General features: G+C 45.6%; 6 protein-coding genes across 8 annotated transcripts; 2 read left to right on the forward strand and 4 right to left on the reverse strand.

Moving 5' to 3' along the window:
- Window positions 1–238: 238 nt before the first annotated feature.
- Window positions 239–1,321, reverse strand: LOC118509926 (proteasome subunit alpha type-7-1). The gene has a single exon (XM_036051255.1). The coding sequence runs from the start codon at window positions 1,134–1,136 to the stop codon at window positions 387–389; it is 750 nt and encodes a 249-aa protein (XP_035907148.1). The 5' UTR covers window positions 1,137–1,321; the 3' UTR covers window positions 239–386.
- LOC118509927 (MIP18 family protein galla-2) lies at window positions 1,321–1,989 on the forward strand. The gene is made up of 2 exons (XM_036051256.1): window positions 1,321–1,533; window positions 1,605–1,989. Exons 1-2 carry the CDS (start codon window positions 1,416–1,418, stop codon window positions 1,955–1,957), a joined length of 471 nt encoding a protein of 156 aa, XP_035907149.1. The 5' UTR covers window positions 1,321–1,415; the 3' UTR covers window positions 1,958–1,989.
- On the reverse strand, window positions 1,979–3,700 carry LOC118509925 (mitochondrial inner membrane protein OXA1L). The gene is made up of 3 exons (XM_036051254.1): window positions 3,476–3,700; window positions 2,342–3,395; window positions 1,979–2,268 (listed from the first exon to the last, which is right to left on the reverse strand). Exons 1-3 carry the CDS (start codon window positions 3,539–3,541, stop codon window positions 2,102–2,104), a joined length of 1,287 nt encoding a protein of 428 aa, XP_035907147.1. The 5' UTR covers window positions 3,542–3,700; the 3' UTR covers window positions 1,979–2,101.
- A 774-nt stretch (window positions 3,701–4,474) lies between these two features.
- On the reverse strand, window positions 4,475–5,307 carry LOC118509928 (BMP-2-inducible protein kinase-like). The gene is made up of 2 exons (XM_036051258.1): window positions 5,194–5,307; window positions 4,475–5,108 (listed from the first exon to the last, which is right to left on the reverse strand). The coding sequence occupies exons 1-2, from the start codon at window positions 5,209–5,211 to the stop codon at window positions 4,659–4,661; spliced, it is 468 nt and encodes a 155-aa protein (XP_035907151.1). The 5' UTR covers window positions 5,212–5,307; the 3' UTR covers window positions 4,475–4,658.
- A 2,637-nt stretch (window positions 5,308–7,944) lies between these two features.
- Window positions 7,945–12,503, forward strand: LOC118509934 (UPF0605 protein CG18335-like). 2 transcript variants are annotated; one of them, XM_036051264.1, is made up of 7 exons: window positions 7,945–8,253; window positions 8,582–8,716; window positions 10,347–10,485; window positions 10,569–10,853; window positions 10,939–11,113; window positions 11,958–12,198; window positions 12,304–12,503. In XM_036051264.1, the coding sequence occupies exons 2-7, from the start codon at window positions 8,661–8,663 to the stop codon at window positions 12,362–12,364; spliced, it is 957 nt and encodes a 318-aa protein (XP_035907157.1). In that variant the 5' UTR covers window positions 7,945–8,253; window positions 8,582–8,660; the 3' UTR covers window positions 12,365–12,503. The 2 variants fall into 2 exon arrangements, with proteins under 2 accessions (XP_035907157.1, XP_035907158.1); XM_036051265.1 differs by lacking the exons at window positions 7,945–8,253; window positions 8,582–8,716 and adding an exon at window positions 9,567–10,085.
- On the reverse strand, window positions 12,257–15,213 carry LOC118509931 (NADPH:adrenodoxin oxidoreductase, mitochondrial). 2 transcript variants are annotated; one of them, XM_036051261.1, is made up of 6 exons: window positions 15,041–15,213; window positions 14,137–14,964; window positions 13,905–14,061; window positions 13,448–13,835; window positions 13,038–13,379; window positions 12,257–12,966 (listed from the first exon to the last, which is right to left on the reverse strand). In XM_036051261.1, exons 2-6 carry the CDS (start codon window positions 14,376–14,378, stop codon window positions 12,602–12,604), a joined length of 1,494 nt encoding a protein of 497 aa, XP_035907154.1. In that variant the 5' UTR covers window positions 14,379–14,964; window positions 15,041–15,213; the 3' UTR covers window positions 12,257–12,601. The 2 variants fall into 2 exon arrangements, with proteins under 2 accessions (XP_035907154.1, XP_035907153.1); XM_036051260.1 differs by having other exon boundaries at window positions 12,435–12,966; window positions 14,137–14,958; window positions 15,041–15,211.
- Between the last annotated feature and the right edge of the window lie 9 nt (window positions 15,214–15,222).

Genomic DNA, 15,222 nt, shown 5'->3' on the forward strand with positions numbered 1-15,222 from the left:
ACCAATATCTACTTTTAAAAAAATCCCATCGACATCGATTAGTGTTCTTAGTTCTCTACGGCCATCACACTTTGGATATTGGCGAGGTTCATTCCTTCCTTAAGCATTGTCCAATTGTTGAAGAAACTTTTAAACAATATTTACCTATTTTTGCTTAAACTAACAACTAACAAAGGACGCGATCTTCAAACATGTTTCGGAATCCAGCTGGGCGCGAACTAAAAGCAACGAACCATCATCATCATTATGATCAGCAAGTGTATTCAGTAGTGATTACAATGCAATATTTTATATCAACCACCACAACAGACTTGGCCCTCGTACTTAAAGTCCTGCGCGAAATTAGACGTAAGAAAAAAAAGATACCGCGAAACCGCGGGGACGAATCACTTCTTCGCCTTCTTCTTCTCCGCCTCCTCCTCCTTCGCTAGCTCGATCTTTTTCACGTACTCCTCGATCGTTTGCGCGTCCAGCATCTTCATCGGTTCGTCGCGCCTCATCACCGCCACCTCCAGGCTCTTCTGTCCGGACTGTACCACCTCGAGCAGTGCCCGGATGGCGAGCGTGATCGTACCCTCCTCCGTACTGACTGCGGCCGGCGAGTAGTGCTCCTCGAGAAACTCGCGTACCGTCTTGGCCGACCGGCCCGTCGCATTTGCCTTCCACTCGCAGTACACGCCGGACGGTTCGGTTTTGTAGAGATGCGGCACACCGTCGTAGTCGAAGCCACCGATCAGGCAGGAAATGCCGAACGGACGGCGCCCGTTGCTTTGCGTGTGTTTCTGCTTCAGCTCGGCAATGTACCGGGTGATGTACTCCAGCGTAACGGGATCCTCCTCCGAGAGTTTGTGTGACTGGCACTGTACCTGGGCCCGGTTGATCAGCACGCGGGCGTCCGCTGTTAGGCCCGCGAAAGCCATCACGACGTGATGATCGAGCAGACAGATCTTCCGGACGGTGCGCTCTTCCTGCAGTTTGGCGACCGATTTCTTTTCCACGCCAAGCACCACAACATCCTTACCGCGCACACCGATTGCGGTCGAGCCCTTGCGAACCGCTTCCTGGGCGTACTCCACCTGGAGCAGATGACCGTCAGGCGAGAAGACGGTAATGGCGCGATCGTATCGGGACGACATGGTCAATCACTATCGAGAATATCGTTATTCGCTAACAAAACCGGGCAGAATGCTGTATCAAAACACGGTTAAAGCCTTGCTTGGTGAAGAACGTACAATGAATTGCGGATTTGATTACCACAGGCGATTTGCGTCGAGTCGTGCCGTTTGACAGCCGGTTGAGATCTGTCAACGGTGACAGCAAAACACCAACCGTTTTGAACCGGTTCGTGCGATCTGGACAGCTACAGCGCAGTAAAGTTTGTTTTGGTGGAACTGTACCGTACCGATCGACCGAAAATGACGGAGTTGGAAAATATTAATCCAAATGTGTACAAAAAGTGCGAAGATCGAAAGCTTACGAAGGACGATGAGGACGAGGATGTGGTGGATCCGTTCGACGAGCGGGAAATTTTCGGTATGTACTGCGGCGAAAGCTGGACTAGAGCCGTGGACTTTTTCTATTGCTCCCGTCGTTTTGTTCTACAGATCTGATCCGCAATATCAACGATCCGGAACATCCACTCACGCTCGAGGAACTGCACGTGCTGGAACAGAGCCTTATCACCGTTAATAACGATAAAAATACCGTCAGCATACTGTTCACACCGACGATCCCACACTGTAGCATGGCAACGCTGATCGGTTTATCGATTCGCGTGAAGCTGCTGCGAGCGTTGCCTCCTCGATTTAAAGTGTCGGTGGAGATAAATCCGGGCACGCACGCGTCCGAGCACTCCGTCAACAAGCAGCTGACCGACAAGGAGCGTGTGGCGGCCGCACTGGAAAACACCCATCTGATGGAAGTAATTAATCAGTGTATCGGAACGCCCTTGAAATAAACCGAAGCTCAGCGCCGAGGATTCCGTTCTAAGGTCTCGATTTTATTGCAGCTACTGTAAAAGGTTTGGTTTTACACTCCACTGGTACGGTTGGTAGTAGTTGTGTTGGAGCTGATCTGGATGCGGTCGGGCGAGGGTTTTACATTACCGTTTCTTGGCTTTAACCGCATTGGATGCTGTTCCTGGTCGTGGTGCAGTAGGATCGTATTTGTACGTCTTCACCAGCGGTCCTTTGCCGGCCTTTTGGAAGCGAATCTCATCAACCCGGGCACGCTCTTCCAGCTCTTTGCTTATTTTCATGTTTGTCCAGGCTGCAAAAAATAGACGCAAGTAAGTTAGTAAACATATTTTCACTTTTAGCTTATATCACACAGGATTCCTTACATTCCTTGATGCCCTCGGTAAATCCCTTCTTCTTAATCGGGAGCGTTTCCGGTCTGTGTGTAACGATGCGATCGATTTTGAAGAAATCGCGCACTTTCGGTATCCGCAGGAAGCCGACCTGCAGCAGGGAGAAGAAATTACTGCACGCCCAGTAGCACAGGATCGCTCCCGGGAAGTTAATCGTAAACGGAAAGATGAACAACGGCAAAGCGCGAAGGATGTACTTGGCCGTTTGCATGTTTGCTGCCGACATCCGGGCACTGTCCGTACCCAGCTCGATTGTCGCGAACAGGGTAAGACTGGTAATGACCGGCAGCGCGTAAAACTGATCGCAGATCGTTAAATCCGTAAACCAAAACAATCCACCATCGCGCATAGATTCGACCGGCGTGTTAGCCATTTCGCGCAGTCCCATGAAGAAGGAAATGAAAATGGGGGCCTGAGCCAGCGGTACGAGCATGTTTTTCAGTGGGTTTAGCTTTTTCTCCTTCATGAACAGAACCATCTCCTGACCGTAACGGGCCGAATCGATAGCATTCCCCGCCTGGCGTGCTTCTGTCATTTTCATCTGTAGCACCTGCAGCTGCGGCATGTGATTGTTCATTTTGGCCGCATTGCGCTGTGACGCAATGACGAGCGGGAACAGCAGCGTTCTTACGACCACCGTTCCGATGGCTATACAACCCCACCACGGTAGGTCAAGCCCGACGTGCAGGAATTCCATACAATTTTGCACAATTCCGACCGGTGTCCATCCACCCAACCCAAGTGTAGCAAACGCTGGTTCAGCACCGGCTACTATGTCAGCAATTTCCGGAGCACCAGCTTGCGGAATCGCCGGTGGTTCCGGGATGGTGTTCAGCAGGTCCGTTTTATCACCATCTCCTGTGCTGAGGTTTCTCACCAACACAGCCGCCGTAATCGGTTTGACTGTGGAGAATCTTGTGTTTAACAGCGTGGACGGTTTAATAGCTGTCCCATGCAACCCATTTCCGCACGCAATGTGATAATCTCGCGATCGCGGTTGGTAGCATGCGTTTGCCGCTAATGCTTCCTGAGGCAAAGAAGGAAAAAAACAATGTGGTTGTATCGAAGGTTCGAATGGCCGGCTTGGTTGAGGATTGTTATGCTTACCTGCACACAAACAACTCTTCTGTTTAGGGAATTTTTTGACACAAGTCTACACGCTCGTGATAGCATTTTTGTTGCGTGGTTTGTGTTAAGTTTTCCCCGGTACTTTCAGTAAAAAATACCTTAACAAATTGTGGAATTCAACGGGTGCAGAAAGAAATCACGCAACAAAACACAGTGCACGAGACAGCTGTCAAACGATTGTTGACATTTTTACATTACCACAGTTGATTCAGCAAGTGCTGCGAGAGACAGAACCGTTTCGGATCGCACAGTGGTCGATGTAAGCACGAACAAAATAATTTAATTTGAAATTAGTATATATCCAGGAAAAAGCTCTTTTTGTGATCATATTGCATTTATGTGCATGAACAAGTTAGCTTCAGCTATTCATCGAAATCAGTGGCGTGTAGAAAGGAGGAAACCTCCGTCAGCTTTCTCGTATGCTAGGAGGTCTCGTCGTCCAAGGGTCCTTACATTACTCTACGTTCCTCTACGGGAGTATGTCGTGGAAGGGGAATTTGATTGCTTCCGGCAGACCTCATCTAACTAAGAGAGCTCATAGTTGAAAGGGTCACATGATCCAAACTTTTGCAAATGTTCGTCTTATTCGGAAAAAGCTTCGTGGTCCAATCTTCAACTACTAAGAGACTTCGTCTAACAAAGGGAAAAAGGCCACATCAGCCAAGAGACGTCATCTGCCAATTGGTTCAAAGGTTCGTTCAACCAAACCTAGAGTTTTCGGAGTCAAAATAGCCCTAATTGACAAGAGAGGCCTTGTTGTCCAAGAAGCCCGATATACTTAAAGTGATTTTTGTCTAGGGGTCTTCAACTACCAAGAAACCTTGTTGTCAGATGTACCTCATCATTCACTGACGCACGTGGCAAATTCAAATTTGAAATACTTCGACATCCTGTTATGCCCAATTTACGGCAAAGTAGACCTGGCCCATTTTTGCTCCTAAACTTCCACCCAACATTACAACAACATTTAAAAAAATGTATAAAATTGTTAACATCATGTTTTATTGAATAAATAAATTACAACTGCAGTAGAATGCACTCATACATAAATAGTAAACACAATCATCTTATCTGCCCCGGAGTAGTCGCTGCGGTTTGATATGGGCATGATAATGAGATTCTCGTTAGTCATGATTTTCGCATACGGTCAAATTATTGACTTTTAGTACCACCGCTGGTACGGATACGCCTGTGCATAATATCTCACGGGCTTTCTGGTGGCGTGGTGATGTTGTTGACAAGCTGCAGAGGCTGCCGACTGCTGCTGTTGTTGCTGCTGCTGCATCTGTTGCTGCCGTTGCTTTTGTTCACGCATTTCTTTTAGTTTTTGCTTCTTAATCTCCTGCTGTCGATAGACGAATAACGGCCGGAAGATTAAGGCCCGTTTCGTACGTGGCCTTTGATTCTGTGGATTTTCATTTGCTGCATGCACATTTGGCGGCACAAGTCGTTCGGGTTCGTTCGAATGTTTTGTCAAAGAATTAGGTGGAAGATATGTTGCTGATAAAGGATCACCATGTCCTTGTGGTGATGCTATGTCCCCGCTGAGTGGATTCGGTGCACTGTGAACTACACTTAGTACGGTAGCAAAAGCACACACCAAAAGTGTGATCTGTAGCAATAGAAAAGAATTTCACATCAGTAAAGTTAACACAAATCGATCAGCAATTATCACACTATCGCGAGCATCAACTCACTTCAACTTTATAAACCATTTTGCTTTAAATCACCAAACACGGTCAATCGATTTTCGCAACACAAACACTCTGTTTTCTGCTTCCTTCACTATCGAAACTTCGGCGCAAGACTGACTCCGTGCTGTGGACCTGATCGTGTATTTATTTGATCTCGACCGATCGTTCGATTCACACCTTCGCTGTCAGCATAGACGCAACCGCCGCCGGCATTGGACCATGTGATTCATTTCCTTTTTGCCCGTACATACCTGTCACCCGAATGTGTTCGTCCGGGAATCTTGGAATCCAGAGGTACCTTCCGGACGGGTCATCTTCGAGATTTCGTATAATCCATCATTAGTCATCAAAGTTAAGCTTTTGAAGTAGAAGAAATAGTTGAAGTGCAGTGTGCAACGACGCGTTGCGGGCATGCTTTAACTAATTAGCACATTATGACGTTCTAGTAAATGGTTACTCAGACTTCCTCGACCAAGATACAATCATAGGCAATTGTACTAATTTATCTTGCGTTAGGAAATCCGTTCAACTTTATGTCTATTCCCAACGGCATACCAGACGCAAAAAGTCTCCAGAGGCAAATAAATTAATTGCTCACGATTTGAATGTGGTACTCGACTGGGCTATAGGAAGTAGGTTCAGGAGCGAACTTGTTTTATTTGTGGATTAAATTATTTCTTTCTTTGACGTCTGTTATCTTTGTTTGATGTTTTGTTTGTCACAATAGGGGTACAATCTACCAACATAAGCTGTGTTTTCGGTTTCGTAAAACGACCTTGAACAAGCGTCCTCCGATATCCGGTCGTTAGGGCGAAAGGCAGCTTTATGTGAGACAATACATTTTAATCTAAAAATAAGACACATTTTAATTACCCAAACAGCTGACTGACATCAAGGATATTCGTTCCGGCTGGATACAGCAAAAGGAATAAATGACTACTCAACGGGATTAAACATTTGGTGGATCCTGCGTTAAGGAATTGTGTATATAAATAATATCACTTCTTTCCGAGAGGTCTTAAAACAAATTTGCTCCAATGTTCTAACTCTGTAGAGTGTTTTGCGATCAGTGCATTCTTTAATTAATTCTAATTAATTGTATTGTCTGATTGTCTCAAAATATAATCTTCAAGATATGGGGAACTTCGGTTGGAAATTGTATAAAACAACGTCCATCTTGTACACAATCCTTTCCATCATATGGACGGATGCTCTGGTCTGGTTTGATCCAAGAGACTCTTTATTTTTCCTCAAGAACCTCTGGTATATTTTAAGGTATTACCAGAGTACCACATGGGTCCTATTCAATATTCTAGACGTTCTCCAGAAGCAAAACGCCCCTTGTGTAAGATTTGAATCAGTTTTGCCCGTCGATTAGGAAATTCCCCACGAAATCCAACTTCTACGATCGTGAATATGTGATCGGGTGAATGGAAGATTCCCGAAGTTGTCTTGATAGATAACTCCAACACAGCTCAAACTGCCATTAAATTTGGTCCAAAGATAAACGGCTCGATTCAGATGGATAGCTAAGATATGCAGAGTCATTTTGTGCAGTAAATCATGCTCTTATTTACTTCATTTTTTGAATGAAGCAACTCTTTGTACGAATCAAAGCAATTTAAACATTATCCATCCATCGGTTGACAATCGTTTGTTGATACTTTGTCGATCAGCTTTGAGCCTCCCGGTGTGCATGCTAGTTGAGCGTTAAAACAGGAAAAGCAACGAAAAAAAAAACAAGCTCCTCACAGTCCTGCTTTCAATGGGCCAATTGATTAAGGGTCGAGAGCACTTGGTGGTAAATCGATAAATCACGACGACTTCGCTTGAGTTTGTTCGCCCCTGTCCCGTCGCGAAAGAGCAGTTGCAGAATGATTGACAATTTATGAACTGGCGCGTCCTTCCACTGCAGTTTTGGGAGCCTTCTTCCGTTTCACGGACAGCTCATCAGGACATCAGCTGGTCTGGTTGATTTGTGTGTTACTGTGTTCGTTGTGATGTTGCTCAGACATTCAAATGCGATGTGTGTGAGAGAGAGAGAGAGAGACAGAGACACTTTTCCCTTTTTCAAATGAGCTCAGTTTATTAAGACGCTTGTCGTGCTAAGGGCAAGGATATAAGGTCCTTTTTTGGTGCAGAAAAGCAAGAGTTTCGAGATAGATTTCCAATGCGGCAGATATGGGACTAGACAAATGGCCGCTTTGCTTAAGTACTACGATCCTTAACTGAGTTTTCAAAGCTGAAACCATTATGGACCAGTAAAAGTACCTTTCCCAGCACGAAGAAGACAAACGCAATTTTATTTTCGCTCCATTCGGTCTCATTCGCAAATCGCAACTCATCCACAACACATAAAGCGGATGATTTTATTAGACCGGTCGTCGGTGCGTTCGTGCCCATTTTTGCAATGCACCCTCGCCGCGTGTCGTGAGCTTTCCTTTTAGCGCTTGACTGTGATGGAACTCCTCCCGATCGGACCGCTTTCGATGGTACTTCAAGTGCGCTTTTCCATGCTAAACAAGTCGTTACGTTCAAACAATCGGAAGCCAACGAGCAGCCATGTGCTGCATGAACATTGGGACCATCCAGAGGCCACCGTTTTGTTTTTCCCCCGCGGGCTGGATGGAACGGTAAGTGGGGGAGGGGTTGAGGGTGAAGGTTGAGTACACCGGTTTCTGGTGGAAGCAAAACAAAACAGCTCACAGTCGCAAAGCAATCGAAGCTTGCATAGCCTACCATGTCCAACAGTTGTGCCCAAGGGTTCGTCCGGAATTGGTGCTTTTTTGGGGTAGCTCAATTCGTAACGCAGCAGGCGTTCGACGGCTAGAACCGTAGCTAGGAGAGATCTCGTCCGAAGAAAGCGTTCGTTATACTCGGGGTGCACAATTAGTCTCGAATTTCCAGTTCAGTAGGTAGAGTGGTGCTACTTACTCTCGCGTGGCTTTTCGACCAAAAAATCGTCCAGTTTCAGTTCCAGAACTGTGGGGGAAGCGAAATTCCGATTGTTAAATTACGTTTAAAGTTTGGACCATTTTTCCGGTTGTAAACCCGTCCGGTGAGGTAAGGTGTTCCGTCACGTTTCCATGTGTTTGTTTTTAACAGGAGAGAACTTAATTTAAAGTCATTTCCGACATCGCGTTGGACGGTTGTGCAAAGTTGCCTCGAAACGGGTTAGCTAGGTGTGAAGTTCCGTGTTGCAGTGAGTAGCGGGAAAGAAAACGAAAAAGAAACGCTACAAAAGGACGTTGAACGACGACCCAATTATGTTGATGGGTGTTAATTGCTTTTGTATACGGAATGCAGTTTTTCTAGTGTCGGAAATGAAATCAAGCATAATAACGGTGTTTGACTTTAATTGTTTTTTCGCTCTCTCTTTTTTTACTTTCAGGGTAAAATTGGCGCGAAGCTAGATTGGTTGTTTGAATATTTTAGTGTGATAAATAAGAGCATTAAAACAGTGCAGGAAGATGTCTCTGCCAAATATAGGACGTGTTTCAACACCTCAGCCACACTTCATGCCCGGGTGAGTAACTTCCAGGACGTGTTGCTAATTTATTTGGGGTTAATCATACTGAGGACGGACCGGTAGTAGATGCGACAGCAGCGCCGGTTTTCACAGGGTAGGACCGGGGTTCAAATCTCATCCGGGTCGTTCCCCCATAGTGAGGGCTGACTATGGGGGAACTGTACGGTTAGGCCAAGAAAGAAATGAAGAAGGATGCTTTAGTATCGGCAGATCGAGATCTCTAGAAGTTGTGTATACATACACATACAGTGTAATCTATATCATCAAAAAATGTCCAGATGTTTAAAACAAGTAATTCGTTATGAACTAGCAATGTTCAAATCATGCCTCCCTCTCTGATCAGTCTGCAGTAAAATATATTTTAGGTGCATTTGAGCTCTGGTGAAAGATGAAGTAGAATTTTTCCTAACCATTTGCTGGAGGGAAACAATTCAAATCCTAGGTTCACCAGCAATAGCAGGACTTCAACAATTTACTCCAGAAATGGCTTGAATAGAATTTTTCAGGATCTCTTCAAGATTGCTAGTCCTGGATGTCCTTTAAAATACGACCATTACCTAATCCTAGATATCCTGAAAAAAAAACTCCTGGCCTGGCTTAGAGCTCATGATCAGCAAGAAAACAATTAAATTAGATCGAGAAAAAAGACTCTCTTATTTGCCTTTTGATTGTCTACAAAAGTGTATTTCATTCCGTGAATGAAGCGTCTTTTGACCGGAATGGCTGTCTCATAAACAACCTCGCCCCCCCCCCCCCCCTCCATTAACTCTAGTCTATGTCAGCGTGTCACCGTGACATTGCACGTTTCCTACACCAGTAGCGAGCAGGTGTTAACCGATCCTGTTCTGTGGCACTTTTGTGCCAAGTTCATCGGATGAGGCTTGCTGTTTATTCTTTTTTTTTGCGCTTCTCTATCACTTTCAACCTACCGTTTGTACGGGATCGGGTTTTCCCACGCTGTGGCGTGTCGGTAGGGTGTGCCATTTTCATGCCAGCGCCGACTATAACTGACACGCTATGCGTCAATGAAAAACAAAACAAAAAAGTGCTTACTGGCTTTTAGGAGGCCGACAGACATTGAAAGTTTGTGGTTGATTTGACTGGGTTGATATTTATTGAGCCGCAGCATTCGTTTCTATAGAAGAGCAAAAACGAATGCCAGAAAAGGTGCAGGAAAAGCCATTGGGTTGTGTACTCTTTTGGTGCGAATTACTGTTTGGCAATGAATTGTTTGCGGCTTGTGGTGTCAGTTTCACCTTGAACCCGGTGTGATTTGGCTCAGCTGTGTTTCAATGAGACGGCCCTGCCCGATAATCAATAATAATATGGATAGAATTTATGTGCTGGAGGGTTTGTACTAAATATGGTATGTGTGTTTTTATACGCAGTCGAGCTGACTGCATCTTTATGTATGAATTGTATTTTATGAGCACAATCACAAGCTAAAAATATGCATGCTTATAATAGATATTTTTTGGAGAAAGCAAAACAGAAAACGATTCCCGAAAACGACCAGGCGTCTCCATTACACGTGACCAGGCGTCTCCATTACAACTGACCAGGCGTCTCCATTAAAAATGATTAAAAAAATTTACATAACGAATAAAATGCATTTTTTAAATTACAGCTATACAGGCTATTGTCCACAGTACATGTACCGCATCGGTAATACGTACTCGTCTCTCACGCATCGACTACTGATCGATCCGACGGTGGCCCACTCGGAAAAGCTTATCCTTTCCGATCGAACAAACGATGAGTATTCGGTAAGAAAAATATCTTATGCTTCTGATTGGTGTGCCTGATGCGAAACATAATTATTTTCTTCGATGCTTTTTTTTCGGTTCAGCTCGAACGCCAGCCCGTAGCTACCCAGCTGGATGATGACGATCGGCGCCGGGAGGACGATGATCAGCGGGATACGATCTACCACCACACACCGATGCCCGGTTACGAGGGTTACATTCCGCGTACGAAGGACAAGTTCGGCAAACGGTACGCCGTCACCACGACCGAAGGATTGTCCGAGTTTGAGCGAGACTGTCAGCGTACCAGGGCACAGCTGAAACGGTTGCGCCATCGCGTTCCTCAACCAATTTCAACCATCTCCAAAGGAAGTCTGGGCGAACGGATGGTACGTCCCAGAGGATGCCAGATATAAATCGTCTTTAAGTTTTCTTATCATGTTATCCGATTTTTGTTGTTGTGCTTATTTTCAGCTTCGATTGAATGACTACGAGATACCGCTCCGATTAGTGCGTCCCGATGCGCTCAGCGTAGTGAAGGAGGTGCCGGTGGAAAATTTACCTCCGCTGCCCGGTTTGCCGTACTTTTCCCGTGACACACCACCGATGGCACTGCCGAACGATCATCCGGAAAAGTGGATCAAACTAGGTAATGCTAACGCTGGTACATAGCTAACCGCTAACCATGCTTACGGGCTGGATTATTTGAGGGTTAATTTTCTTCCTAGCTTAACAAATTGAGGTGTTTGCATTATTCAAATTTCTAGGATGGTTAAATATTTGTTTTTAGGTGACCAATAAATAGATGTTTTGAACTTTGAATCTCAAGGATGTAACCGTTAATGGTCGTTAAAAAATCATAGAGAAGTAATACAACTCTGGCAGGGCCGAGGATGGAGATTTTTGAAAGAACTGCTTAGCATTATCGCATTCAGGCGTTAGCCTTGATTACACCCCCCGGGAGCGACTGGGGATCCAAGGCGAATCACCCCTGTTACAAAAAGTGACTCAGTTCTCCAACATAAATTAACGCTAATTGCTGGTGCATTTGCCTAGTAGAGTTTCCCACGACTGACTCGATTCTCGGTTTCACTTTCAACCATTGCTGACGCGTCGGGCATCGGAGTTGATTAGCATTGGCCTAGTTTAGCACTTTTTGACTGCGTTTTGCACTGCACAAAGGTATACAAACCCCAATATGCAAGCTCAATGTTTCCCCGATTGTTTGATCGATACAAATGACAGTTATGTTCGGGGTTTCGGGCGTAAAACCGGAGGTTTAGGGGTAGCTTATTGTAGGTGACGGCATTTTAAATCTACACTTCTTACCGTGACCATCGAACGCTCACTTTGCGTTCCGGGAGTTCCGGAGAGCAGTTCTAGAAGTACCGAACCACACATATCCGGAGGATGTCTTACGCGACGAGTTTGTGGAGCAATTAGGAGTTTGTGTTTGTGTGTTTTTCTCACGATTTTCCTTTTTTTCCTGGCAGGATACACTGGCCACAAACCCTTCCTATGGCCACGGTTCGGCGAGGCGAACGTACCGCTAACGTCGAAAGCGCTGTGTGATTTTACCAACAGCTACAACCATCGGCGAAGCACCGACTGGGAACCGATCACGTTGGCCGGTGCCGGAACGTCGCAACCGTCGGCGAGGGTGAACGAAATCTACCACAAAACGATTGGCCTTCTGCCGAACTATCAGGGGCACGTGCCCGGTGCTATGTTTAGGTAAGCGCGCGACTTTCCCGACTTGCTTACAAGGCCAAGGGAACGGCGGGAATCGAAGTGTGGTAATGAGTGCTACTGTTTTTTTTTTTATTTCAATTTCCACAGGTTTGGGAAAACCTTCGGCAACGATAGCAAGGATGCGAAGAAGTATCTGAAACGGTGTTGAAAAATGAAAAAACGGGAACAACTCTGGTGATACGTTTTTGGCAAAACAAAACAAAATTCACCAACCAGCGTTATGGTGCCGTGAGTGATGATGATTCTATTTGTTAAACTTTACCCCGATTGATCCACTCCCAAGGATAGAAAAAAAAACATTTAAAAAAAGAAGGTAACAACCAATACATGAGCGGGCCAGGTACGAGCAATAATAACAACTGTGCGCTTGAGTTCTTTGAGAACGCTAATCGCTTGCATTAGATGCAATCTGCAGCATACGCTTGATACAGGTAAGCTTTTCCCGTGGCTTTCCTTTCGCTAGTCCCAGTCTAACTTCCTCCGCATCGATGGCTTTCCAGCCGTTCCAGCTAACGTACGGGCGGCCGGTAAGGTCCAGCCCGGGCAGGGACGTTTTGAGACGGATGGTGTTGCTTTGAAAATCACGACACACTAAATCGGCCACACCGAAGGAATTATTCATCGTCGTAAGGATCACACCGGTTGGGCCTGTTGCAAGCCATCCGGATGCGTACAGACCCGGTTCGTACTTGTCCTCAATGTCGTCGATGGTTTGGTCGCTTCCGGTGAGATTTCGTTTCAACACACGACCTGTACAGGAAGGGCAAGGTTTTGTTATCGAAAATTTGAACACTTTTTGAAGGATTTTTTTCGATAATTACCTCCAGAATTGAGAACGCAACCTTTCCGCTCGTCAAAGTTGATATGTGTGTCCACACTGATGGCCCGGTATCCGATGCTGCGACACACAAGATCCGTCGCTATCGTTTCCCGCTGTTCGGTTGGAATGGCTCTACCGTCCGCAAGCTTATTGACGACATACTCAACCGCTTCAACCTTACCGTTGGTGCCAATGAAATTAATGGGCGAACGGAAGAAGGTTGGTTGAAAGCAGCGTCCAGTCGGTGGAATTTTATTCTGCCCCTGTTCTGCTAAACTTTTCACCATAAGTTCCGTGATTCGTTTCCTTGGTCGAGGTAGATTTGGTATGCTTTCTTCCACGTCTAGTTGGGCAAAAAGAGGACAACGGTTTAGACATATTTCGTTTCGATTAAATTAAACTTTTACTTACGATCGAAATCATCAGCCCTCCAGCGCGTTGCACAGTTGGGCAGCTTTAACATTTCTCGCAGCTCCTTGATAGTGAAGGCCGCCTGCAGTGGGCCTCTTCGTCCAACGAGATGGACCGTTTCGATGCGGCTTCTCGACAGTGCTTCCAGTGCATAGTCTGTAATATCAGTTTTCTGCAACTCGTCCACACTGGCCAGTACGATGCGTGCTACATCAACGGCCACATTACCCTGCCCTAGCAGGGTCAAGGATTTTCCGCTCAGGTCGGGATTAAGATTCTCGAAACCGGGCAACCCATTGTACCAAGCGACGAACTCTCGGGCCGAGAGCACGTTCTGCAGGGTTTCGTTCGGGATGTTTAACGTATTGTCCCGCTCGGCGCCATACGTCTGAAGGAAAGATAATTATTATAATTTATCAGTCAGAAACGGTTTTTTTGATTTCTAACTACTGCTTACAAGCAACACAGCATGATATCGTTCGCGCAGCTCTTCCAGTGTGAAATCCTTTCCCAAGCTTAGATTGCCCAGAAATCGTACACGCGGATTTTCGGCCGTTTTGGTAAATGTGTTGATAACATTTTTAACCTCCGGATGGTCGGGTGCTACACCGAATCTGTAGAGACAAAGAAACCCATACAGATAATCCTTAAAGCACATTGGCGGATTGGCGCATTCGATTTGATTTTACCTCACCAAACCAAACGGGACCGGCAACTTTTCCACAATATCAATATCGGAACTGTCCAGATGTTTTAGTATGTACTGGGCAGCGTAGAAGCCGGCTGGACCCGCACCTACGATACAGATTCGTGGCCGTACTGTGGAGCTTACATTTCTACGGATACACCACTGCTGAGCGGCCACAACTTTCACCACATTCGTTGTGGGAAATAGTTTACGAAACATTCCTTCGTAGACAGACACTTGCATACACCGGAGGCAGTGATTGTTATTTGCAGTAATGACTTTTAGCAACAGCAAAAATGTAACGCCTTCATTTGCAAAACCACCGCTGCTTTGTGTTTTACCAGCTCTTATCAGATAAAATATGCGTAACGTAGATCATAAAATCGTGACGAAAGTTTTTGGAGCGGGGACGTATTCGTGTTTGTTTACGTTTCGAATCGGCCAAAACGCATACGCCGTTGACATAAGGATTGAGAGATGGAGAGTGAGAAAGAGAGAGCGCACGCTAAACACATTTGGACGAGGGAGTATAAACGGACAGGGAAAAATACAAAATTCTTTAGAAAATTAGCCGTTTGTGTTTATATTTTGCGTTGGAAAAATGGATGCATTGTTATCAAGAACAGGATAAGTTCACCAATTGGACGAGGTTCCGATGCAATGCAACCTGAAGCGACTGGCACGCATCTGGATTTCCGCTATGCTGACGCTCCAGGATCGCCTGTATGAGGATCGCATTTTCGTCCAGCAGGTCTTGAATTTGTTTCCAAACAGGTGGAGACGCATTTTCCGGTTGGTTTGGTGGATATGATTGTTGCGAAAACTGTTGCTGTCGAGGGAAAAAGTGTTGTATCGTTATGATATGAATAGAAGAAGTTTACACCCGAAACGCTTTGTTATTTTACCTGTTCGAACGACATTATGGTTGTGTTTAATCTAAACTTTGAACGTCTGCAAGTATCAGCGGAGCCAATTTACCGCAGCTTGTTGAAACTGTGGCAATTTTGTGGCTGCAGAAACCCGTCTGGATGCGAGCGCATCCGCTTTTGTACAGTGATCTAGTGTGTTTTTTCACCCGGGCGAAATT

Source organism: Anopheles stephensi, chromosome 3 (genome assembly GCF_013141755.1).
Source record: "Anopheles stephensi strain Indian chromosome 3, UCI_ANSTEP_V1.0, whole genome shotgun sequence".
Taxonomy (NCBI): domain Eukaryota; kingdom Metazoa; phylum Arthropoda; class Insecta; order Diptera; family Culicidae; genus Anopheles; species Anopheles stephensi.